The sequence below is a fragment of the Pongo pygmaeus genome, chromosome 3 (genome assembly GCF_028885625.2).
Source record: "Pongo pygmaeus isolate AG05252 chromosome 3, NHGRI_mPonPyg2-v2.0_pri, whole genome shotgun sequence".
NCBI lineage: Eukaryota > Metazoa > Chordata > Mammalia > Primates > Hominidae > Pongo > Pongo pygmaeus.
In genome coordinates this window covers 138,070,189-138,097,486 of record NC_072376.2, presented here as the reverse complement: position 1 = coordinate 138,097,486, position 27,298 = coordinate 138,070,189, and the positions used below count along the sequence as shown (strand labels likewise).

The following is a 27,298-nucleotide window of genomic DNA, read 5'->3' as shown; positions in this document are numbered from 1 at the left end:
AATTTAGGGCTTCTGCTCCCATATCCAGGTTTCACAAAACTATGGTAGTTGATCACATGGTGTATAAAACTTGGTGTATAAAACAAGTCCCACTTGTTTTTGTTGTTGCTACTTATTTTTACCTAAACTTAAACATGTTCTAATACCACTGTTCTACAACTTTAAAGTAGTATAATTATTTGATACATTCGTTAGGATCTAATTTTCAAATTTCATAATGCAGTGAGATGTTACAGAATTCTTAGTTAATTTCTTTTCATTGAGAGTAGGATTGTAAATACTATAGCATTTGTTTCTGGAAGCTACTTTCTACTTCCCAGCCCGATTTCACTAATGCATTTATTAGATAGCTCAGGAAATGATATGCATTCTATATGCACAACGAGACCTACTGCTGAGCATAGATACTTCATTTCATCATACTAACTTTGCTTAAAACAGTCAAAATTTTGTTTAACTTGGTTCTGTTTTTGTGGCTTGATTACGGAGCCACACTTATTCTGGTCTGAAATTATAAGTGTGAGTCAGATCTCATGATGCTAACTAAGCCCATTTCTGTACATCATAGAATCGTAAACACAACATTTTTTCCCTTATAAATAAATTGGGAACCTCCTTATAAGGCAAAACATTGAGCTAACAATTTCAGAATACCTTTCTATTGTTAAGGCAAGGGCATGAAAATAAACAAGTTACAAATTTATGGGCACAGAAATCAGGTTTTAAGTATTGTAGCAGTGTACTACATTTGAGAAATAGGCAGGAAAACTTCAAATAGTGCTTGATTTCTCACCAGAGAGTTGCGGTTTCACAGAACTCTTTCCTATTTTGTTTTTCAACTGATTATGTGAAGGCCATTTTAGTGATGTAGATTTTTTTTTTCTTACAGCACAGTATTTCCCAGTTGCAAATACATAAGATCTACTGGCCATATTTTTGATTAGTTGTCTTCAAGAAAGTAATATTCTACTCTTTCCATTTGGTTTTCACTGTAAAAGCATACATAATTTTCACTTGTGCTTTTCGACTAGGTGCAGTTTTACTTTCTTTCATTCCTTTCTTTATCCAAAAAATTATTTTAGAGTTGTGTTAAAAGTAACATGTATAAAATACATAGACTTATATATGTATTCATAAGTGTGTTCAATATAGCCTTGTTATCATGAAAACATGTTAGTGGGTTACAAAATTGCCACCTTCACTTCTTAAAGACTGGAAATGAGGAACAAATAAGAAGTAACAAATGTAGAGGGTACTGCTATGTATACTTACTCAAATAATTGGACATATATGCTCTCTGAGAAAAATATATGAGTATAAATCCCAAGTCATTGTTCCTATAAAGCTACTATATCTTTTTTGAATTTCATTTACAAATACTACCTTTATAAATCTTGAGTTAAATAGCAACAAATGAAATTTAAGTGTTGTTCTTTTTGTGTATAATTATATGAATCAATTCTTATTTAACCCTGTATAAAATATTTTAACAAAGACATCTGAGTTTAATTTAAATATAAAATACAGGCTATTGCAGTTACTCCAGAGTGAGGAGTGGAAATATATCCTAACATAAATAAGACTTATTCATTTATTAAAACATACAGTGATTACAAAGTGGCAGAAGATGTTACAAACCAATAAAATACTAGTTTTGAGAACGAATTTCCTATAAAACTTAAATTCTCAATAGAATCTGATTCTTCAAGTATACACAAATAGAAATAGAAATTGTTAAGAAAAAACAAATTCAACCTTGCATTCATTATTTCAGTTTAAAAATAAAGTTGTTTCCTTTTTACTTTGTCTTAGTGGATAATTACAAATAATTAATAATGGCTATTCCTCAAGAGCTAAAAGCAGAACTACTATTTGACCCAGCAATCCCATTACTGGGTATATACCCAGAGGAATATAAATCATTTTACCACACAGACACATAAAAATGAATGTGCAATGCAGCACTATTCACAATAGCAAAGACATGGAATTAACCTAAATGCTGATAAATGACAGATTGGATAAAGAAAATGTGGTACATACACATCATGGAATACTATGCAGTCATAAAAAAGAACAAGAGTATGTCTTTTGTGGGAACATGGATGGAGCTGGAGGCTATTATCCTCAGCAAACTAACATAGGAACAGAAAACCAAATACCACCTGTTCTCACTTATAAGTGGGAGCTAAATGAGGAGAACACATGGACACAGAGAAGGAAACAACAGACACTGGGGTCTACTTGAGGGTGGAGGGTGGGAGAAGGGAGAGGAGCAGAAAAGATAACTATTTGGTATTGGGCTTAATTCCTAGTTGATGAAATAATCTGTACAACGAACGCTGTGACATGAGTTTACCTATGTACCAAACCTTCGCACGTACCCAGAACCTAAAATATAAGTTAAAAAAATAGATAAAATGGCTTCGTTAGGGGTTAAATAAAGGAATTTGTTGTTGAGTTTGGAAAAAATAGTCTTATTTGTTGGTGGTAGAGTATGTAAATTATTTACTATTTAAAAATTTAGTTTGAGTTCTCTATTTAAAGAGTAAAAATTTTTTACAATTCATGAACTCAGAGGTTGCCATACCAGATACTTGAATTCAAAGACATAGTAGGAAAACATATTTAAATTTAAATTATTATTTAAAACACCTGTGTCTTTTGTGTGAGAGAAGGATGCTATAATTTTACTTAGAATCAAAAGAAAGCTTCTAAATGCATATTTCTCAGATTTGGAAAGTTTACGCTTTTTTACCCAATTAGAAATTAACAAAATTCTGAATTGTTTTGTGCAAGTCTATCTACTTAAATTGTAGTGTTAATAGCATAATGAGTATCAGAGAATGCAGTAGTTTGAATTACTCTAACATGCTCTTGGTACAATAATCTGATGTGTTGAAGCACTGTGAAACAAAATCTTGGATCATTAACTTAATTAATGCTGCAAGTCAATTAACAATACTTGCCAAACGCCTTCAGGCTTGGAAGTATGCTGATAGGACTTGCACAAAGATAGGCATTTATGCCTCTTGAACTCAAGAGGCCTCCTTCTATTAAGATATGTTTACTGCCATAGCAGCTGTTTAGAAGAATAAATTGATCTCATTGCTTTGACATCCATCAATTAATTGTGTTGCCATACACTATTTATCATAACTAGAAGGAGATGTGCTTGAAGAAGTGTAAATTCTTAGCACATGGAAAGTGGGAATAGCTTAAGGTGAAAATAAATGCGTAATAGGAATCCATGGTATCCACAGACTTTCCTAAACTTACAGGAGAAATTTTGTGTCTGTTTTCATGTTCAGGGGCAGAAGATGTGATGACGTGTTGAACATGAACTGAATCTATTGTAATCACCTATGGTCTTTTCAACAAGAATGTATATTCAAGTTTCACTTGTCCAAGCACATTTTAATGTTGGATTACGTGAAATAGAGCTAAATTTATTCTCAACTGTTAAAGTGGATGACCCCATGAAGATATGATAATTTTTGATACCCTATGATACATGTAGCCTTCAATTTAATATCTTAGATTATATATACATATTAAACTACCATAAATATTATTTTTAATCTGTGTAGAAATCTCCTGTATTTAATCTGTGTAGAAATCTCCTGTATTTAATCTGTGTAGAAATCTCCTGTATTTAATCTGTGTAGAAATCTCCTGTATTTAATCTGTGTAGAAATCTCCTGTATTTAATCTGTGTAGAAATCTCCTGTATTTCTACACAGAGGAGATGGGAGAATATGTGCAACACTAAAAATCCATTTTAGGTCTAAATTGATTATGTTATTAATAAAGAAATTCTACAATAAATATATGCTATTCATTCTAGGCATTTTCTTATATATTTTCCAAATTATTTTAGCCAAAAGTAGCTGTCTTTTGCACAGTATGCAAATGTTTCCCATTATTGTTAAGGAGCTATGAAGATAGTCTAAGTATCCTGTTCAATAGCCTTATGGCTTTTTTTACATTGAAACAAAAGCAAAAATACCATGTTTTAGTAAGGGCTGCCAGTAAGAAAAGCAATAACCAAAAAAAGTTTTTACCTTTGTCTTGTAAAACAAACACAAATACAACCTCAATGAGACTATAAATGATTACATATGATTACACACATAATGTTCATAAGCTTATAAATATATGCTTATTTTCTACAGAAATAAGCATTTATACTACTTCTTAGAAACATAAGTTATTAACGCTTTTATAAGTTAATGTATTACCTAATGTAAACTGCCTAATTCTGCTTTCAGGAATCAAACTAAATAAAAATAATTGCACTCTTTATTCTCTCTTACATAAGCCACTCTTCTTTATCTCAAAGAAAATTTAATTTCATATATATTTACTAAATTTCTTTTATATTATATGGTTTTCCAGTCACATGATCATCAACAACACTAATACATGACTGTAGTAATTTTAAAAGAATCACTCTTAGTTACTCTTTCCATCTTCATGAAAGCAAATGTTTGGCAAGTTTCTCAGTAAAATTACTATGCATATTCTGTATATAACTTGGTATGTCTGAAAAAATTTTACTGTTTATACTGTCAAATGACATAAAAGTGATGAATGAACAAACCTCATCTTTCCTGAAATATCGGGACTTAATTGAGAACATAGGAAAACTTCTCCATAAGGTAATAAACCCCCGGAATTATTCCAAATACTACACCTAAAATGCATCCAGATGTGTGAAAGTGAATGGAAAAGGTTGAAGAGACTATGAACTAATTATGTTATAAGATAGCCAGATTTATAAATAAGCTCTATCAAAATGCTGCATTTTATAACACCATCCATTCCCATGAAGGATTTAATGCCAGGAATGTGATGCAAACAGCAAAAACCTGGGAGCAGGAGACAAATGTTGATGTGGTTACTGTTACTGTGCTTTCTAATTAGTGTTCTATTAAGTACAAGACATTTTCATTTGTATAGGAAAATAAATACTACATGTGTGGTTATTAGGCTAAAGTTTTTCTCTAGGAGCCCCTAGACTTCTGAGGCAGAAATAATGGTTTTTATTCACTGAGGCATCCTGACAACTGATGTAATTTTTGGTATCATTACATTTTGTGAAAATTTAGAAATTAATTTTTCACATGGCCTATACTATAATAAACTTTATCCATCTTTTCTAACAATTTATGTTACAGTTCATCAAAGCTCCATATGGTGATATTAATATAAAAATTATAAGAAAATTTTCTTAATAATGAAACATATGAAGTGATTATAACTGAATATGTTACTTTTTTTTCAATTTTCTTTTGGTTATTTTTCCAGTAACTAAGGAAAAGAGATAAGAAATGCATGTTATACAAACAAATTCATTCCCTCTAAATCACTCATACATTAAAAAATATAGCTGTTTTATATTTATTATGTGCATGGTTACAAACTTGAAAATAAACTTTAAGAATATTTCAGAAATAAACTGGTGACAGTATGGTAATAACTATATCCCTTCATATTTTCTGTTCCATGATTTTCATTTTCTTTTTTTAATTTTATTTTATTATTATTATACTTTAAGTTTTAGGGTACATGTGCACAATGTGCAGGTTAGTTACATATGTATACATGTGCCATGCTGGTGTGCTGCACCCATTAACTCGTCATTTAGCATTAGGTATATCTCCTAATGCTATCCCTCCCCCCTCCCCCCACCCCACAACAGTCCCCAGAGTGTGATGTTCCCCTTCCTGTGTCCATGTGTTCTCATTGTTCAATTCCCACCTATGAGTGAGAACATGCGGTGTTTGGTTTTTTGTCCTTGCGATAGTTTACTGAGAATTAGGCATGGGCAAGGACTTCATGTCTAAAACACCAAAAGCAATGGCAACAAAAGCCAAAATTGACAAATGGGATCTAATTAAAATAAAGAGCTTCTGCACAGCAAAAGAAACTACCATCAGAGTGAACAGGCAACCTACAAAATGGGAGAAAATTTTCGCAACCTACTCATCTGACAAAGGGCTAATATCCAGAATCTACAATGAACTCCAACAAATTTACAAGAAAAAAACAAACAACCCCATCAAAAAGTGGGCGAAGGACATGAACAGACACTTCTCAAAAGAAGACATTTATGCAGCCAAAAAACACATGAAAAAATGCTCACCATCACTGGCCATCAGAGAAATGCAAATCAAAACCACAATGAGATACCATCTCACACCAGTTAGAATGGCAATCATTAAAAAGTCAGGAAACAACAGGTGCTGGAGAGGATGTGGAGAAATAGGAACACTTTGACACTGTTGGTGGGACTGTAAACTAGTTCAACCATTGTGGAAGTCAGTGTGGCGATTCCTCAGGGATCTAGAACTAGAAATACCATTTGACCCAGCCATCCCATTACTGGGTATATACCCAAAGGACTATAAATCATGCTGCTATAAAGACACATGCACACGTATGTTTATTGCGGCACTATTCACAATAGCAAAGACTTGGAACCAACCCAAATGTCCAACAATGATAGACTGGATTAAGAAAATGTGGCACATATACACCATGGAATACTATGCAGCCATAAAAAATGATGAGTTCATGTCCTTTGTAGGGACACGGATGAAATTGGATTTTCATTTTCATACTTGCATCCTTATAAGTTGTTCTCTACATAAAATCTCCATTCAGCTAACATTTAATCACACCCTAGGGGATTCTGGGGATAAAGTCTCTTAGTTTGCATCAACTCATTAGAAGCCACTTACTCTTCTAATCCTTAACACAATTTCTAAATCCACATAAAATACTCAGTGGGGTGTGTGTGTGTATGTGTGTGTGTGTGTGTGTGTGTGTATGAGAGAAACTGGGTATGGTTAGTGGCTGAGTATCATTTTAAGCAGAAAGTTCAGGAAATTGTGCAGCTTCAATTTGTAATTCCACAGACTTTGAAACTTATTGATAAAATGCAGGTGAAAGTCCACAAAAGTAGAGTACGAAAAAATACAGTAATTTAAAATAATTCTCACATGTACCCTAAAACTTAAAGTATAATAATAATAAAATTAAAAATAAAATAAAATAAAATAATTCTGATGGCCAAAAATTATATACAGACCTTGAAGAAGTGAAGCTTTACTAAGGCACTAGAAATTAATTCATGTTAACTGAAGTAAAATCTAGCTATTATGAGTAATTTTTTTTAAAAATCATTCTATGAGGCACAAATATAGTTACATGTAAATTTTGTCTTATGGCTTATTAGGTCTGACTAGGTTAGATGTTAAGATGTTTTGGTATATTAGCTCTGTCTTCCTGAGCCAGGCTATCAGGCAGAGACTAGGTAAAAAGAACAACTCAGAATGATCCTTCAGAGATTACCTCTACAGAAAAAATTCATAAACTATAGAAATTTAAGCAATACATTTCTAATTTAAAGTGTGGATTAACATTTGCCACTCACTATGTTTTTTCATATTGTTTCCTACAAAATACAAAAAGGAAATAAAACTGTCAGACATTAATTATCTGCCAGTTTTACTGAATGGCTTTTTCACACAGAATTTGAAACTTGATTTAAAAAATGTAAGATTCATCTTAATCATTCAATTTTATGTTTGTTTATATCATTCCTGATCAGCTGGATTATCTCCTACTATGAAAATGGAGACTGAAGTGAACTCTGAGGAGAAGTGTGTAACATGAATGTATAACTTCAAACAACCTTCCCTAGAAAGAGTTTATGACATAGACTTTGGCAGCCCTGGCCCTGGATTCACCAGACTGTAGGCTCAGTTTCCTACAGTGTAAAACAGGAAGAATAATAACATCTTCCTAAGCCACATATCATCTGCTGACATTCAGCATCGTTCCTACCTTTCCAAATTGCAAGGGCTGGAAGTCTGAAAAGTACCTTTTCCAGACTTCCTTCCAGCAGGGTTCAGGTTTATATTCTGCCAGCAAAAATGACTGTGATGATATCTGAACGGTAAAAGCAAAGCAGGAACCATTCTCCTCAGATCACTTGGTGCAGCACTGCAGGTGGGCAAGAGGATCAGCAGGGGTGTCTTGCAATGCCTGCCATGTCTTTATTGCTGCGTTCATTGGTGAATGTTCCTGACCTGTATTCTTAGCCAGGTTGAAGATTTTGTAAGCTGTTTCCTTGTAGCAAATACTTTCCTGCCTCAAAGTCTGAGAGTAGTTCCAATTTCTCATCAGTCTCAGACAATACACTGTCTTATAGGCTTTCTGTGAGGATTGAGTATTAATAGAATAATGGACAAAACATTCTTAAATATCACCATAGAACTCACCATAACACTCTATAGCAAGTGTAAATCAAAGTGTGATGAGTGTGACATGTATATAAAGAGCAGAGGCTCCAGAGCCAAGTTTCTAGTAAAAAACTAATTAGAACACTTTCTGTGCCATGGCTGGAGGCAAGTTGTCTAATCTCTTTTAATGACTCGAAGACTTAATTTTTTGGTCTTCAAAATTGGAATGATAATCATAATATCCATCTTACGGAGTTGTAAGAACTAAATGTAATAATGTCTATAATGCAAGGAGCTTTAAAAAGTGCTTTACATAACTACTTGATAAATGTTATTAATATTTTACGATATAAGGAAAGGCATTTTTAAGAGTTTCAACTATTATGTTTAGAAAAGCATGCAAGGTATATTTAAATGAAATAAAACAAAGAAATAAACAAGCCAGACAGAAGTAACGTACTCATCATTTATGTTAAAATCAGCAAATGGTGCCTTTGTTCACACCAGTAGTACTTTCCATGTTTCTTATCAATACCTAATAAATTTGCACTTTCTTCATTCTAGGACTAAATGTAAACTCACTCTAAACCTAAGTGTGAAAAAATGCATTATACTAATGTAGAACATAAAAAATCTTATTGTTAAATTCCCAGGCGATAAAGTAATTTTGGCGATGGGTAAGAGTGAGGGAAGTGTTCTAGAAATCCTGACCTCAGCATGTATATAGCTCTATTATTCATGATCTTAGGATACAACTCTCATAAGACTCACAGTTAACTTCTGTTACACAGGTTTCATGTCTTTTTAAAAATTCTGTGGTACTCCTCTATTACTACCACTATACTAATACTATTATTACTACCACTAATTAGACTGCAATTACTGAATACTGCACAGCGTACCACGTGGCTTTTGTTTGTTTGTTTTGAAATGGAGTCTTGCTGTTGTCGGCCTGGGCTGGAGTGCAATGGCGCGACCTCAGCTCACTGCAACCTCCATCTCCCGGGTTCCAGCAATTCCCCTGCCTCAGTCTCCTGAGTAGCTGAGATTACAGGCACCTGCCACCACGCCCAGCTAATTTTTGTATTTTTAGTAGAGATGGGTTTCACCATGTTGGACAGGCTGGTCTTGAACTCCTGACCTCAGGTGATCCACCTGCCTCGGCCTCCCAAAGTCCTGGGATTACAGGCATGAGCCACTGCACCTGGCCCGTACTAGGTGTTTTACAAACATTATATTTACTCATTTCAAAAACCCTGAAAGTAATTACGATTATTCCCATTTTACGGACAGAGAAATGAAGAATCAGCTAAGGTTAGGTGACTTCCCAAAAGCTATAGCTAAATCAGATTCTATGAAATCTATTACTTTTTCTATTACGCATGCTTTCTGCTGCTTTTTCTTCATTTACATTTCAAAGTTATTTCATTAGAGGGCAAAGACTGCATGTTCTGTTTCAACATTTTCAAACTTGCTCTATATTTTCCTCGAGTGATTCAATTCTCCAAATATAAAACCATCAGTATACACATAATGGACACTTTTAAAAATATAACATAGAAATGCATTTGCTTAAAATATTATTCTGTAATACATCTACAAAAGCTAAAGCAATCTATCTTGATTCTACCTATACCACTAGTACTGTAAATTATGTTTATAAATACTGCAGAGCAACTCAATGTAATATGCATGCTTTACAAATGTATAGTGTGCAAGTTATAAGATAGAATTTTGCTCTCCTCAAACTTATCAATAGCATAACATTTATTCACATTTGAAGGAACATCAACCACTGATTAACTAATAGATAGGTTGATAGATAATAATGATATAGACATGAAGTAGAAATAGGTAGAGATATACATATATATGGACATCATATCCCACTAGGGTGCCAAAGACTAGTTCAAAATTTTTTCTGCTATGTTTAATGCTGCTTTCTAGTCTGTCAAGATAAGCTGTGGCTCGGTTGTGTTCTAGCTTTCTTGAGAAATAAGCCTATTGTGCTTTCTACCCAACCATTAGAAATAACACACCATTTTTTTTTTTTTTTTTAAGACAGAGTCTTGCTCTGTTGCCAGGCTGGAGTGCAGTGACGCAATCTCGGCTCACTGCAACCTCTGCCTCCCGAATTTAAGTGATTCTTATGCCTCAGCCTCCCGAATAGCTGGGACTACAGGCGCACAACACCACGCCCAGTTAATTTTTGTATTTTTAGTAGAGATGGTGTTTCACATGTTGGCCAGGATAGTCTCGATCTCTCAACCTTGTGATCTGCCCACCTTGGCCTTCCAAAGTGCTGGGATTACAGGCATGAGCCACCTTGCCTGGCCCAATAACACACCATTTTAATCTAAATCTGAAAACATGATTCTCGCTCTTCTCACGATGTGGATCACATTTCAATAATAATGACGATTATGATTTTAAAAGGTCACAAAAACGATGATGATAAAGAATCAACAACAATCATTGTTAACAATTATTTAACACACAAAATGGTCCAATCTTATGTTTTGTATATATTTTATCCTTTAATATCTAGAATACTCTTTTAAGAAGATATTATTCTCTTTTTTGCTCTTGTAAGAGACGCTACGAGATTAAGCGCTTAAGTTCTGGATTTAACTGTGTAGACTTGAATAGTGACATTACAGCAAAGTAATTGAATCACCTGAGAAAACCTAATTACTTGCTCTGTACTTCAACCTCCTTGCCTATAGAAACTGGAAAATATTCCTACCTCATAAGTTTTCTTGTAAGAAGTAAACAAAATAAATACGTAAAAAGTGCTTAGAACAGTATTTGACCTACAGTAAATGTTTAAAAACATTTTTTACTATTATGCTTATTTATATGAAAATCATTGGAAAATGATAAAATTATTTCCTTTCAATATACTTGACATGGCTAAAGTCTTAGTGAGAAAAGTACAAACATTGTCATACCTGTGTATCCAGTTTTGCAAACACAGTTGAAGCTTCCTGGAAAATTCTGGCAGATGGCACCATTCTTGCAAGGACTCTGCAGGCACTCATTGATATCTCTCTCACAGGCCCTACCAGTGAAGCCATCTGGGCAGCTGCATGAAAATCCTCCTACTAAATTGTGACAGGTTCCACCGTTGTGGCAAGGTGATGGAAGACATTCATCTATATCTATTTCACACCAGCTACCCGCATATCCTGGCAGACACTTGCATAAGAAAGGCTGCAGAGGTTCATTTGCCACGATGATGACTGGAAGACTCTCACGGCTTTTTAATACGGAGCTCACAGCCAATCTTCTTAGACAGCTCCCTCCATTCTGACATGGGCCATGCACACAGGAGTCATGATCCACAGATTCCACCTTTACTCCACTCTGCCGGAGAAGGATCTCTTTGATGCTTTCAAAGAAGGTGGCTACGCCACTGGGATTCACATACTGATTATGATTTCGCTTCACAGCTGCCAAAAGAAACGTTCTATTGTTCTCTTCATATGCACTGTACAGTTGCACAGCTGTCCCTAAGCCTGTCAGCTGTGAGCTGGCAATGCGTAAAAAATGAAGGTAGTGGTTGGTCAAGAAGTCCTTTACTGTTGGTACGCCAAGACGAAGTAAGATGCTGTTATCCACTGTGGCATTGGAAAATCCAGCAAAGAAAACTCGGATGTTGCTCGTGACTGTGCTGTGAACTCCATCATTGCTAAGGACAGTCAGATCAAACGTGCCATCTGTGGACCTTGGCTGGGAATTCAGATCACAAGTACCCCCTGGAATACTGAAGAGGCTGGTAACTCCTGAAGTAAGGGAGCAGTGGAAGCTGTCTAACACATCTGGATCCTGTGGCTTCACAGAGCCTAAAATCCCACCAGGAAACAAGTTGCCATAATAATTAACAAATATCTCCACCGTCCGAGACTGTGAAGGATTGTCATTTTGGTCTATAACTGTGATATGCACAGTTCCTGTGGAAGACATTTGAGGAACACCAGAATCCTTGGTAACCACAGACAGATAGAAGTCTGCAATCTGCTCTCTGTCAATCTCTCTGGTTGTGCTCAGAACTCCAGCAGTGCTCAGACTGAAATAACTGGTGGCAGGACCTGTGCTCAGCAAGTAATAAGTAAAGGGACCTTGATTTGGAGGGAGATCAGGGTCAGTGGACTGAAGCGTCATCACCAAAGTGCCTGGCCGTTTGTTTTCCATGACTTCTCCTTCACTGACTGTCAGCATGGGCCCGTTATCATTTATATCTTCCAGGGTGACTAATAAAGAGGCACTACCTGTAGCTGAAGGGGTCCCTGAATCAACAGCCAAAACTGAGAGATTATAGATGGGAAGGGTTTCTCGATCTAATTCTGCAGTAACGGTGATCTGTCCTGTCTGTGGATTAATAGAAAAGGCACCATTTTCATTCCCTGATCCGATGAAGTAAGAAAACCTGCTCCAGCTGGGGATGGAGTCTGAGTCAAAGGCACTGACAAAGGTCACATGAGTTCCTATTGGGACCCCTTCACTGATCTGCACACTGTAGATGTTTAGAGTAAAAACGGGTGGGTCATTTGCATCAAGCACGGTGACATTTACAGTGACCTCATCTATATCTGCACCTCTAATGCTGCCAAAGTTCTTGGCCAATACCTTCAAAGACACCCTTTCTTCTTTTTCTCGATCAAGAATTCCAGAAACATAAATCTGTCCAGTCTTCTTATTGATCTGGAAACCCTTCTTTCGACTATTACCAAAAATCAAATAGTGTACCTCCCCATCAGTGCCCAAATCACGGTCGCTAGCAAACACTTCTCCAACAATAGTACCTTTAGGAGCTGCTTCTGAGATTTCAAAATAGTAAAGTTTGGAAACAAAACGGGGCACATACTCATTTGTCCCTTTTAATTGTACATTAACAGTGGCAAAGCTACACCTTTCCTCATCGGGGACATTGAAGGCTTTCACAGTAAGATGGTAGCTCTGCTTGGTTTCAAAATCCAAGAAGCCTTGAGTGGTTATGACTCCTGTATTAGGGTCAATGACAAAGAGGTCACTGTCAGATGACTGTACAGTATACGCAATCACAGCATTTGTTCCAGAGTCAGCATCTGTTGCATTTAGGTGGATAACTGTTGTTCCACTTGGGGCATTTTCCAAAACAGTAGGGAAATAGTCATCAGAGAGGAATACTGGAGAATTATCATTCACATCAATCACATTTACGGTCACACTGCAGTAACCAGTTCTCGCAACCCATCCTCCATCTATAGCACTAATCGTCATTTCATGTTTCTGGCATAGCTCATAATCAAGAGCTTTGGCTAGTGTTAATATGCCTGTAGAAGAATTGATTGCAAAAATGCCTTCTTCATTTCCTGAAGAAATGCTGTACTTAATCAAGCCATTCATCGCTGCATCTCTATCTCTTGCAGAAACAGTTCTGACAATGGACCCAATGCTATGGCTCTCAGGGATGGTTGCACTCATGTGGCTTTGAGAGAATTCAGGCGTATGGTAGTTTTCCTCAGTGACAGTTATGTGAACAGTTGCTTGGGAAGAAAGTGGAGGGTTTCCCTTATCCTTTGCAGTGACTGTGATAAAAAAGTTTTGGTTCAAGTCAGAAATCAGGGAGGATGCTACTGAAATCCACCCCGTATCATTGTCCAACTTAAATTTTCCTAAATGGTTATCATTAGAAATGAAATACTCCACTTCTGAATTCAGTCCAAAATCTTTGTCATCTATTGCTGTAACTTTCATTAATTTCGTACCAACCTTAACATTTTTGGTGACTGGAGTGAAATATTTACTTTTAAGAAATTGAGGTGTATTGTCATTACTGTCCACTATGTTGATGGTAACTGTTGTCTCACTAATTAAGGAAGGTTTACCTCGATCTGAAGATGTCACTATAAAACTATGCCTGTTGATATTCACATTACTGAAGCCAGTGACATTTTGGTATTTTAAGATCTGTTTATTGAAAATCTCTCCAGTGGTGGCATTAATCCTGAAATATTCTGATTGAGATTTTATGAAATAAAACACTTGTCCATTTGATCCCTCATCAGGATCTGTTGCAAATACCTGAGTTACTTTGGAGCCAATCTCAGTAAGTTCAGGGCAATCTAAATAATAGGAAGGTCTGCTAAATCTTGGAGCATTGTCATTGACGTCTGTCACAAATATTGTGACATCTGTACTTACAGTCCACCCAGAATCATGTGCAGAAACTCGAATTCTGTAACGGTCTGTATCTTCCCTATTTAAAGGTCTGCTTATGACAATATCCCCTGTGCTGGGATTAATTGTAAATGGAAGACTTGTGTCCATTATAGAATATCTACTAATTGCATTAATCCCAATGTCTTCATCAGAAGTTGTGACACGGGTAACTGTGTATCCTAAGGGGGAATTTTCAGGAACATGGGCACTAAATATCTGAGAAAACCTAGGGGCATTATCATTTTCATCTAAAATGTTAATCATGACTTTTACTGAAGTACTCTGAGACGGGGACCCTTTGTCTGACGATTTTATGGTTAGGACATAATGAGATACTTTTTCCCTGTCCAAAGGTCTAATGCTTCTAATTTCACCAGTAGCATGATTGATACTGAAACTATTTTCCATGTTGCCATTAACAATTTCATAATCTAACTGTCCATTGGGTCCACTGTCCTTGTCCATTGCCGAAACAGTAAGTATTTTTCGAGGGGAAAGGTTTTCCAATATTTCAGATATAAATGGGTCTTCCTTAAAAATTGGGGCATTATCATTGACATCTAATACTGTTATATCAAGTTTCTCATAAGAGGAGAAAGGAGGGAAACCACCGTCTCTGGCCTCTATCCATACAACATATTTTTGTATCTTTTCAAAATCCAGAGGTTGACTAATAGACACCTGCCCTGTTAACTGATCAATCTGGAAAGTATTGCCAAGATTCCCACTTGCGATATAATATGACATAGGTTCTCCTCTCAAAGAGGATCCTGTGATGGTGGTGACAAGAGAGCTGACTGGTTGGTTTTCAGGAAACATGAATGTTTGTTCTTTGGCTCTGACTTTAGGGAAATCGGCCTTATTCACGAATCTAACAGTCACTGTTGTAGAATCTGTCTTTGGAAATGAGCCACCATCTTTTACATGCACAGAAAATGTCACTTCTGAAGCTCCGTTTAGTGGTCCGGCGGCCATAATGGCTCCCCTCAGTGGGTCAATGTGAAATTTTTCAGAATTTCTACCCGAAAGAGAATAATGCAGTTCAGAATTTGGTCCAATATCAGCATCTGTGACTGTAACCGCAAAGACAAAGGAACCTATAAAAGAGAAAGTGTGCAGTTATAATCATGTGGAATTTAAATAAAATATTTGGTAGCAGATAAGTACATATAAGACACTCTATTGCTGCTTGATGTGACCTTATTTTCTCATGATTACTGGGGAGAACAGTATCTCCTATATTTTCTCTGAAGTTCACAAGTCAAATCTGCTTTATGATTGTCTTCAGAGACTAACCTGCCATTTTCTAACTAAAATTTATACAGTCTGTTGGATTTAATACTTTTCAGTATGCCTTTGAGAGAAGCCTAGGGAAAAGAACTTGCTAATCGTTCAAAAATCATAGTTTCTAGGAGAAAAATCTGCACATAAAACAACATTCCAAGAAACATAATATGCGAGCTCTGCAAAGTGCTATGCCTCTACCCAATGCAATGATACCGTTGCTCTGGTATGTCTTAAAATATCTTCCAATCACTTTATACGTAACCTTGTCAACAAAAATCACGTTCATTACCATTGATTCCTTGTCACCACTGTTTTAAGACAAAATTCCCTTATACGTGAACTATTATCAGATGAAGAAAAAGTGCGTATGTTTATGTGTATATGTGTGTGCATATACGTACACAGGTATATACATAAGCCAATTAAAATAATTGTAAAGTAGTAAGAAATAAGAATTGAGGGATAATGGACTCAATTTGGACTCCAAAAGTTAGTGCTTAGACTGAGTGCCAATGAAACAGATTGTAGTAAAAATATGCAGAAAAGCTGCCATAAGGACATATTTTCAATCTACTCATTCAGAAACCATTCCCAAACCTGCCCTCTCACCCCTACAGAAGAAACGGTAACAAAAGTAAAATATCTTTAATTTTAAAAAGGCCAGTAATTATAAGTCCAATGAGGAAAAGATGCTTAAGCATACCTCATTTTACATAGGAAATTTTATCTTGCACCACCACACATCGGATGTAATTAGAACCATGCCTGCCAACATCATTTCATCTTAAGACTTTTAGCAGGTATTTATCATTTTGATACTGACATTTCCTTTGATAGAAAGTTGGCACATACATTTATGAATCCTATATTTTAGATTGTTATCATTCTCAGATTAATAGAAGTTCAAAGATCACTGAAAGGAGGATCTGTTAACTCGATCTGTTAAGTTTTTCTTCTAATTAAAAATATTTCCAAGCAAGGAAGATTAAATCAATAATGAGCTATATTTCTATATTTTCCTCTTTGAAAACTCATTTTAAAAATTAAACATGGCAGATTTCTGCAGTTCTTAAGAGAGTATGCCTTTCTTAGCAAATGTCAAACTAAATTTAAAGAGATACAGAAAGATAAATGCATATTGTCAATATGAAAATGATTCATAAATGGATCCATAAACTTACTAACAGAACAATTTTCATTTGTAAAACCTGGAATAAAATAAATATTAACAAGAATTATCCATTTATTAAACTTTTTGAAAACATATCTATGAAAAATTGAAGTCAAATATTCATTTTCCACTGACAAACATATTTGAATGCCTATTATCTCCCATATCATGTTTCAGGTAGTGGTGTATGGCATGCAAAATAGAGACAATGCCCCTACTTTTAGCAAACTTACACAAAGTTATACCTCAGGCCATAAACATCATTAACGATGATGTAATATATATGTTAATTATTTGTAATATTCAAGTAATATTAAGAAATAATAATACATAACAATTATAAAACATTATACACAATTAGTCTAGCAAGAAAGGGTTAATTTTCAAGTTTCAAGCATTTTTTCATTTCCATTAGACAAAACAACCTGAATTTTAGAGGATTTGCAAAATTGGGCTATATCAGAAATATGTATGTAAAATATCATAAATATTTTTATAGAAATGTCTGATACATAGTTTGTTTATATCCATGTGGCCTCAGAATTTGGTTGATTACCTGGAAGAGTGGGAGATGGGATGTGAGTGACATATGGGTGATGCTGAAATCTTGGTGGATTGTCATTGACATCAGTCACAGTGACAAGCACACTGGTGGAACTGGAAAGAGGCTCTGGGGATCCCGCATCACTGCAGACTACTACCAAAGTATAATTATCTTTTGTTTCCCTATCTAACAATGCGCTGGTGATGATCTGTCCTGTCGATGGGTTGATCGTGAACTGAGAGTTTCCACCAATGATCCTATAACTAGAGCAGAAAGCAGAAATAGGAATATGTCATATAGTTTTAATATCGTAACTTCTATTTACTATAATTAAAAAACTGAGGTAGAAATGCAAGAAAACATTACAAGAAAGATCATACAACAATGTTGGAAAGAATACAACTAGATCTAGCTAATAAATATTTCAAATTTTCTGTGAACATCACATTGACAGTCTTTATCGTGAGATGTCCAGTGATGTCAAGGAAGTCTTCACAAGGTTTTTAGGACTCTTAAGTTGTGGAAGGCCACCAAACAAACCCCTAAGGCTTTAAATAAATGAGCCTAAAAGCATAAATCAGGGGACCTGCTCTAATATTGTGGTTAGTGGCCAGGATTACAAATAAATATCTTTTAAATGAAGCTAAAAATTATTTTTCTGCTGTATACCATAATAAACCAGAGAAGATCAGTTGAAAATTGTGTTCTTTTAAGACAAAACCTGTATTTGACATGTATCTGCTTCTCAGAACAACTCAAGGACTGATTATTTATACAAAGACCTTTATAGTGATTAATTCTGTCTTTGTCATTCCTCATATGGTTTTGTTGCTTTCTTGTCAGGAGAGGTATGACATCTTCATGGATGTTTTGATGCTAACCAGATAGGTTAACGGGCAAGAGTTTCCACTGAGAAAAGCTTCTCTCTTCTCTCTGAAGAGTACAGTTGTCTGCATATACTCCTGATTTTGTGTATAAGGTGGGGTCCCAGAGATCAGCCAGGAAAGAAGTAGCTAAGCTTGAAGGTTCAGAAATTGGCTATGGTCCATAACTTTTAAAGTTGAAAGATAGCATGGAAATAGATATCTTTAAAAGTTTTCTTCTTTTATACCAAAAAAGAGATACCCTTGTTGGAGTTGGCTGCATGTTTCTACAGTTTGCTTTGTGTCTATATAAACATAGCAACAGCATATATCTAATATAAACTGCAGGGGAAAAAACTATATTGCAGCCAGTAGTAGTATGTTCATTCCTCCTATTATGCTCACAGCTTAAAACAAATATTTCAGCACTTTTTATCCTACTTTAATGAAATAATCAACTGTTGAGGACCTTATATTTAAAACTATTATAAGTCTTATAAAATGACAGCAAAACAAGGAAAAAATAGAGAAGTAGTTTGGTTGAGAAATGGCTTCAGTATTGATAAAGTACTTTGCGTCACTCAGATTTTTAATACGTTTGGCAAATCACACGACAGAATCAGGCATGTGTGAAGATAGCATTAACTATAGTTATTGGGCCAGAAGTGAATATTAGGTATAATTATTGCCCTTTGCAGTAGATAATATCTATTCTCTTTATCAAAATATAAATATCAAGTTTTATACATGAATTCTTAAAATTTGAAAATTCAGGACTCACAAAATAATCAAAATACCTTACCATTTTACAAAGTGTAGAAAACCGGATTTGAGAATTGTGTAATTTTATTTTTGGAACCTTGTTGCTGTCAGTGGATGTAGAAATAATCAAATAATTTAATAGGAAAAAAAAGTAAGCCATGCTGCAATAAACTTTTTTAGTTTTATAATGGCAAGGATCAAGGTTCAATCAAATATTTATTCCTATAAATATTCACAAATAAAAATAAAATGAGATTGATAAAAACCATAAATTTTCATCTGGATGTTTTGTATATGTCAAGACCATGGTGTATTATTAAGCGTAATGTGTTGATAGGCAAATGGTGTGGCCTTTAGTCGAGTTTCACTAAATGATCCATTCAAAAAGACTTGCTATGATTTAAATGTTCCTTGAAATTAGTCATGTAACAGCGTTGTAACAATGTTGAGAAGTAGGGCCTTTAAGAGGTGATTAGACCATCAGGGTTCCATCATTATGAGTGGATTAATGCCATTATCACGGAAGTGGGAGTTAGTTATTGAGGGAGGGAGCTTCTGATAAAAGAATGAGTTCAGCCTGATTTCCTCTCTCTGTCTCACATGATTGCTCACCATGTGATGCCTTCTGCCCTTCTGCCATGAAATAACACACAGGAAGCACTCACCAAATGCAGGCCCCATGCCCTTAGACTTCCCAGCCTCCAGAACTGTGAGCCAAATAAACTTCTATTCTTTATAAATTACCCAGTATGTAGCTATAGCAGCAGAAAACAGACAAAGAAACCTATGTTATAAATTCTAATTTTTTTATTTTATGCTATTGCACATGCTATTGCCCACGATTGTCTATTTTAAAGTAGGTAATATATTTAGTATTTTTTTAAATGAATGAGCAAATTGTCGTTAATATCTAATTTTTTCTAGACTTCACTAGATTCTAAAGCATATAAAAGTATATTTTAAATATAAGATGTTCTATAACACCAGTTGGATGCAAATTTATACTTCTAAGTTTTTTAAAAATAGAAGAAACACAATAAGCTCTGTACCTAGATTGACAGTTAAGATAATATGTCTAGATTTTTGCCACATCTCTTACTTGAGGCTTGGTTCTATTCTCATCCCTCCTGATGACCTCTCTTGCTTCTCTGGCCTGCATTAATTTTTGTCAAGTTAAAAACTTTATTAGATTGTGTCTTGTGGTATCTTCTTAACAGTTAAACATTTATGCTGTTATTTAAATATTTCCAGGAGCTTACTGATTTCTTAGTGCATATCAAGCACACTACTGGGCAATTTATATATGCTCTTATTTAAATCCCAAAACAATCCTTACAGTTTAGTTTTAGTTTTCACTGTTTAGGGATAATGAATCTGAATCTAACACAGACTAAAGTAATTGCACAAAGAAACATACAATCTATAAATAGCAAATCTAGAGTTTGAATTTCTGTCTTTATGACTTCAACATGCACTTTTCCCATTATACCACAGTAGAAGGAAGGTACAACTCAACTGAGGGAATGTAGTGAAGACGGAAAATGTACCGATTGCTAAGGCCAACATGGACTCTTGCTCAAGTGGTGTCAATATAGAATTTCTTCACATTTAGTTCAATGAAAATCAATAAACATGTTAAATTATTTTCTAATTTGAGAATATATTACTATTTCAAATTATTTGCATAAACAGAGACCACTGTGATCTGAACCCTAAATCAACTATTGCTTTTGTAAAGTTAAAATATCCCCATTTGATTTTTTAAAACTTCTTTGCCTCTTCCTGAGATCTACTAGGGTTATAGGCATTATACTGTCTGCTGGGAGAATACGATCATTTAGTTAAGAGACTGGACTTTAGAACATAGTTCACTTGGACATAAATTTAAACCTCATGAATAGCACTTAAATTCACAAAAATTTCTTAACATTTTTAAGCCTTCTTTCTTTATCTGTAAAGTGGAGATCACATTTTACACTTTTTGTTTGGTAGTTTTGAGTATTAAAAATATTTTGTATAAAGAGCACTTGGCATTGTAATTGATAAATGGTGAGCCTTCAAAAGTCTAAGTTTACCAACATAATAGGACCTATATAATATATATGTATAACGTAATAGTCTATGACATACAATCTATCCAAATCTAACTATATATAGGTTGAGTATCCATTATCCAAAATTCTTGGAACCAGGTGTGTTTTGGATTTCTCTGGTTCTTAGAATATTTGCATATACATAATGAAAGATCTAGGGGATGGGTCTCAAGTATGAACACAAAATTCATTTATGTTTCATATACCTCATATACATAGCCAGAAGATAATTTTATCTAATATTTTTGATAATTGCTTGAAACAAAGTTTGTGAACATTGAAACATCAGAAAGCAAAGGTATCAGGTGTGGAATTTTCCACCTGTGGCATCATGTTGATGCTCAAAAAGTTTAGGATTTTGGTGCATTTTAGATTTTGGACTTTCAGATTAGGGATGCTCAACCTATATTTAGATAGTTAAATGGATAAAGGGACTAAAAATCCAAAACAGAGACACGGTTAAGTAGGTTAAAAACAAAAATTCTGGTTTCAAGTTTATATCCTTTATAACAGAAAGACATAAAAAAAATGGTAATTACAAAACAGTAAAGTGCTATGAAACAGTAAAGAGGTGTCACTGTAGGTATTCAGAAGACAGAACACTCTTGACTGGAATGATTAAAATAAAGCTTCCTCAGAGAAAGGTAAATTTAACATAAGTTGTAAAGGGGCTACCCATCTTTCAATAGTGTTCAAAAAGGCAGAAACAAAAGAAGGTCTAGGCTAGTGGTCAGCCAACCTTTATATAATGGGCCATATTGTAAATATATTCAGCTTTACAGGTCATATATTCTCTGTTACAATACTCAGCTTACCATCATATGGCAAGAGCAGCCATAGACAATAGGTACATGAATGGGCATGGCTGTGTTCCAATATCACTTTATTTACAAAAACAGGCACTAGGCCCAATTTGGCCTGCAGGTAGCAGTTTGCCAAGCCCTGGTCAAAGATATAGAATAAATTGAACAAATCTATAAAGCTTGGGAAAGGACAGATCCTTGTCCCATTAGCAGAAAATGATCCAGTAATGCTAAATTTTTGGCCATATGTTGCAGAGTTTTGCAGAATTAGCTGGGGCCATTTATGGGGTGACTAGAATTTGAAGACTGGGGTTTATACCATAGGCAAACTGGAATTGAAAGATTTTGAGGAAGGAAGTATAATTGTTAAAGCAGAGCCAAGAGATGTTCATATTGATGCATACTTCTGCCATTGCCCTTTAATTCACTGACTCCAGCTTTGCTTTGTACAAATTATTTCCTATAATGCTGAGAGAGAAATAATTATGAAATATAAACTAGTCATGTTTTTGTGCTTGCTGCTTAAAATATTTCCATTGTTTCTCTCCTTAGATGCAGAAAGAAATTTTGAATTTTTTATATGGTATACAAAGTCCATTCCTAACCCACACCAACCATATGGAAATACTTTCTTTCTCTAATGCCATGCTTTTGCATAGCTCTTTGCCTTAGTACCTGATGCTGTCTTTGCCTAGAATATCTTTCATTCCTTTATTTCTCCATAAACTACTTCTACTTAGTATCACTGACCATACTATTCTTTCCACCTATTCTGTGCTTAAACTACTTGTTCTACGGTACTATACTTAAGAAATTACAAAATTATCTCTTCTATTAAATTGCACTTCTTATGGGCCCTAGAGTTCCAAACTCCTGAGAGTTTAACAAAGTTTTTGGTGCATAGTCAGGGCTTCATAATTTTACAGGACAGTGTACTACATAGATTGGAAGGATTAGAAACTAGAGTCGTGGAAGTGAGTTAATTTTTATTATAATAGTACAGGTATGATGTAATTATGGACTGAACTAGGATCTTGGCAGAAGGGATGCACTGAAAAGAATGGGTGCCAGATGCATTAGAAAAGAAGAAACATGAGAATTTGTCTACTGATTGAGTATAAGAGAGGGGATGACCCTTAGCCACAAGGTGTGGTAAAAAACAAACCAAGACAATATTATTAAGACAAAGTAGAAAACCAAAATGAGAAACAGGAAAAGTAAGGAATTTTGGGTACACTGTGTTTATGATGCCAACAGAACCTCCAGTGTAATATGTCTATCAGCGAGTTATAAATATGGGTGCAAAGTTTTGGAGTGGAATCAGAGTTGATAGTACAGATTTGGAGGTTTTGTTCACAGAACTGATGCTTGCAGCAATGGAATAAATCTCTCTCTCTCTCTCTCTCTCACACACACACACACACACACACACACACACACACGAAAGTACTGAGAAAATAATGCAGTGAGAAGTATTCAAATTACTTTCTAGAGAGAGAAAAGAGAAACAGAAAACAAACTGTGTGTGATCAGAGATGCAGGATGATAAGAAATAATATTTATATAGACATTGAGGAGGAAAAAATGCCAAAAAGAAAAGATGGCCTGGCCTGTAGTGTGAACATTGCAAAAAGTAAAGGAGAATAAGGACTTAGAAAAGTCACTGGACTTGAAAATTTTCAGTAGTCTTCTGACAGGGCCTTTTTTTAGTAAAGCAATGAAGGAAAAAAAAATCAGACTAAAGATTTTCAGGAATAAATGGTCAGAGAAAACAGGTTGTGAAGCTTTCAAGAATGTTGTACTAAAAATTGAATGAGTAAAAGCAGCCATTCCAGAGAATATTAAAATTGTTCATTCAATGCATTTATTTAAGTGACAACCACTGTTATGTACCAGATATTGTAAAAGAAAGAATATATTAGGAATAAAAAAGATGATATGAGAAGAATAAAAAGAAAAAAAAACCTTGAATTAATTTAGTGACTTCCATGTCCTAATAATTATGCCAGAGACATTTATGGATATTAACTGATTCCATACATACTGTTTGATACATAGTAGGTGGTTAGTAAATGTTTGTCTCACAAACTGTAAAGTATAAATTTTTATGTTCATTTTTATTGATGCAGAAACTAAGCCTTTGAGGCACTAAAATGACTTTCCTAGGCCATGGTAGGCAAATAAAAGAACCAGAATTCAACGGAAATTCTGAGCATTTCTGTAGACACGCTAACTTATGTAAATGAGCATTTATATAGATATCTACGCGGTTCAAGGAAGAGAGAGAACTTGAAGAAATACAAGAAAAATCAGTAACTTTTGAATTAAAGAGTTAGAGGAAATCGAATGGGAAGAGATTAATAATAGCACATATTAAGAAATTTTCCTGGCCGGGGCGCGGTGGCTCACGCCTGTAATCCCAGCACTTTGGGAGGCCAAGGCGGGTGGATCACGAGGTCAGAAGATCAAGACCATCCTGGCTAACACGCTGAAACCCCATCTCTACTAAAAATACAAAAACAGAAAATTAGCCGGGCATGGTGGTGGGTGCCTGTAGTCCCAGCTACTCAGGAGGCTGAGACAGGAGAATGGCGTGAACCTGGAAGGCGGAGGTTGCAGTGAGCTGAGATCACGCCACAGCACGCCAGCCTGGGTGACAGAGCGAGACCCCGTCTCAAAAAAAAAAAAAAAGAAAAGAAATCTTCCTTAGAATGTTGACTTTGTCAGTGGAGTTTGTGACTGTCTCCAGGGTTGTGTTACAGAAGAATTAGAAGTGGGGCTTGAATAGAGATTTGGTCCGGTTGGGAGAAAAGGGGATACATATCTATAAAAGCTAAGCTCTGGAATAGATATGTGGAAGGCAAAGACATAATCTGGATAGAGAAAGACTAAGAATTAATATAGGCTGATTTTCTATAAGGGAAAATACTAAAGGTGAAGTAAAATGTGTAACTTAAAGTAAGTACACCATTTGTAGAAATAAAAAGTTTGATCAAATAGGTAGAAGTAAAAAAGAAACATCTGTTGGCTGGATGCTATATGCAAAATCATACTAGATCATTGGAAAAAAATTAACTTATAAGACACATAAAAGTTTATGCTACTGGAGATCCCATCAGTAGTAGTTCAGCAAATAACGGAACCATGTAAAATTTAAATGGGAGATAAATAATTAAACCAATAGCTCTTTTAATCTGAAGAAAGAATAATTTTCTTCAGGATACCATGAATAGCAAGGAGTTATTAACACCAACCATAAAATACATTATATTCTAATAAGATTTTATCAAACCAGAGTAAATAAAGTTGAGGTTATAATAACTATTTACTTTGTCTGTGAAAATATTTTTTATTAAGCTGCAATAATTGTTTGCCCTAAGTTAATTTGCAAGTGAATCAAATGTTTTTTATTCACAAGATAAAAATAGCTTCAATTTTCATTTTAACTGAATATATGATAGTCTGTAGAGTCATTTTAAGATTTTCACTGATGGGGTTTTTGGATTTCAATGTATGTAAAAGTATAACGTTAATTCTCATATTAAAAGAAGAAAATTTAATCAACCAATCAAATAACCAAAATACATACTATCAAACCAAAACAATCCCATCAGACCTACCAGTACAGCTTTGTAAAACAGTTTGAGAGTATGAATACCATTTTTCTAAACCAAATTTACATGCATAATTCACAAGCATAGGAAAGCATTTTGCAATGAATCTTTAACATGCACTAGAAAAAAACAGCATGTCATCACAGCACTTACTTTATTATAGAAATAAACGAATGACTCGATGGAAGACAGGATCAAGTTTGTAAACATTCAACTTCGTATTCAGGAATTTATACATCTCATAAAAGAGAATTTCCCTATATCTGATTGGTAATATTCTATATGCTATCTAAGAAACAACATCTGCATGGCAGATAAAGAATTATTAGATTATAACATTACAATAGATAGGGCATCTCTTCCAAAATCATCATCAGAAACTTATTTAGCACTAACAAATGATAGACAGGTAGAGGGCTAGGTGCTTTGCACGATTAGAACAATATGCGTTGACATTTATTGAGCATTGTTTTTTGTACCTGGCACTATTCTAACCAGCTCACTTAAATTATTTTACTTACTCTCTTTAAAGTCAGTTTCATTATTACTCTGCCCAAGCCACTGAAAACCGGGTCCAGAAATGTTAATTTGCCCATACTCATGCAATAGTAATAGTAGAGTCAGGATTCAATTCCACACAACTTAATTCCCAAGGTTCTAATCTTAATGTTAAGCTAAAGACTTTGGATTGAATCTTATGATGTGATTTTTATTATTTCTATGCTTTGGTATAAGACAAGTAAAAGAAAGGGTATTTAGTGGCCTTTTGAAGCTCATAACCTGGAAGAAGTTCAGTTGTACCTGCCTCTCTCTGGTTGGTGCTAAGTACAATTACTCAAACAGGTTATGACCCTGGACAGAAATTTCTCAGTCCTCTATGATTTGACTTTACAGGACTCTGAGAACTCCACTCTTCTCTTGGAAGTAAGTCTTGGTCCACTGAAAGACATTTGTATGTAGCTCACTGAAGGAAATTTGTATGTAGCTTTCCATCCTTTCGCAATGGCTGCAAATAATCCATTCTGTCCTGGATTTCCTCTGTTGTCTCTAGCCAGGCCTCCTTAACTTCAGAGCTTCTTAACTCCTACCTTAACTCCTAGTCTCCTGGGAGACTTTTCCTTCTAAACCTACCTTTTTTTTTTATTATACTTTAAGTTTTAGGGTACATGTGTACATGTGCACAATGTGCAGGTTAGTTACATATGTATACATGTGCCATGCTGGTGTGCTGCACCCATTAACTCGTCATTTAGCATTAGGTATATCTCCTAATGCTATCCCTCCCCCCTCCCCCCACCCCACAACAGTCCCCAGAGTGTGATGTTCCCCTTCCTGTGTCCATGTGTTCTCATTGTTCAATTCCCATCTATGAGTGAGAACATGAGGTGTTTGGTTTTTTGTCCTTGTGATAGTTTACTGAGAATGATGATTTCCAATTTCATCCATGTCCCTACAAAGGACATGAACTCACCATTTTTTATGGCTGCATAGTATTCCATGGTGTATATGTGCCACATTTTCTTAATCCAGTCTATCATTGTTGGACATTTGGGTTGGCTCCAAGTCTTTGCTATTGTGAATAGTGCTGCAATAAACATACGTGTGCATGTGTCTGTATAGCAGCATGATTTACAGTCCTTTGGGTATATATCCAGTAACGGGATGGCTGGGTCAAATGGTATTTCTAGTTCTAGATCCCTGAGGA

At 35.0% G+C, this 27,298-nt stretch overlaps 1 protein-coding gene across 3 annotated transcripts in view; it reads right to left on the bottom strand.

Annotated features, from left to right (window-relative positions):
- Nucleotides 1–27,298, bottom strand: part of FAT4 (FAT atypical cadherin 4) — a 184,148-nt gene that overhangs the window by 30,310 nt on the left and 126,540 nt on the right. For all 3 annotated transcript variants that reach the window (XM_063664108.1, XM_054485864.2, XM_054485863.2), the window contains 2 exons: nucleotides 17,471–17,721; nucleotides 11,204–15,553 (listed from right to left, as the gene is read on the bottom strand). In XM_063664108.1, coding sequence (XP_063520178.1) covers nucleotides 11,204–15,553; nucleotides 17,471–17,721 — 4,601 coding nt within the window. The remainder of the gene's footprint in view (nucleotides 1–11,203; nucleotides 15,554–17,470; nucleotides 17,722–27,298) is intronic.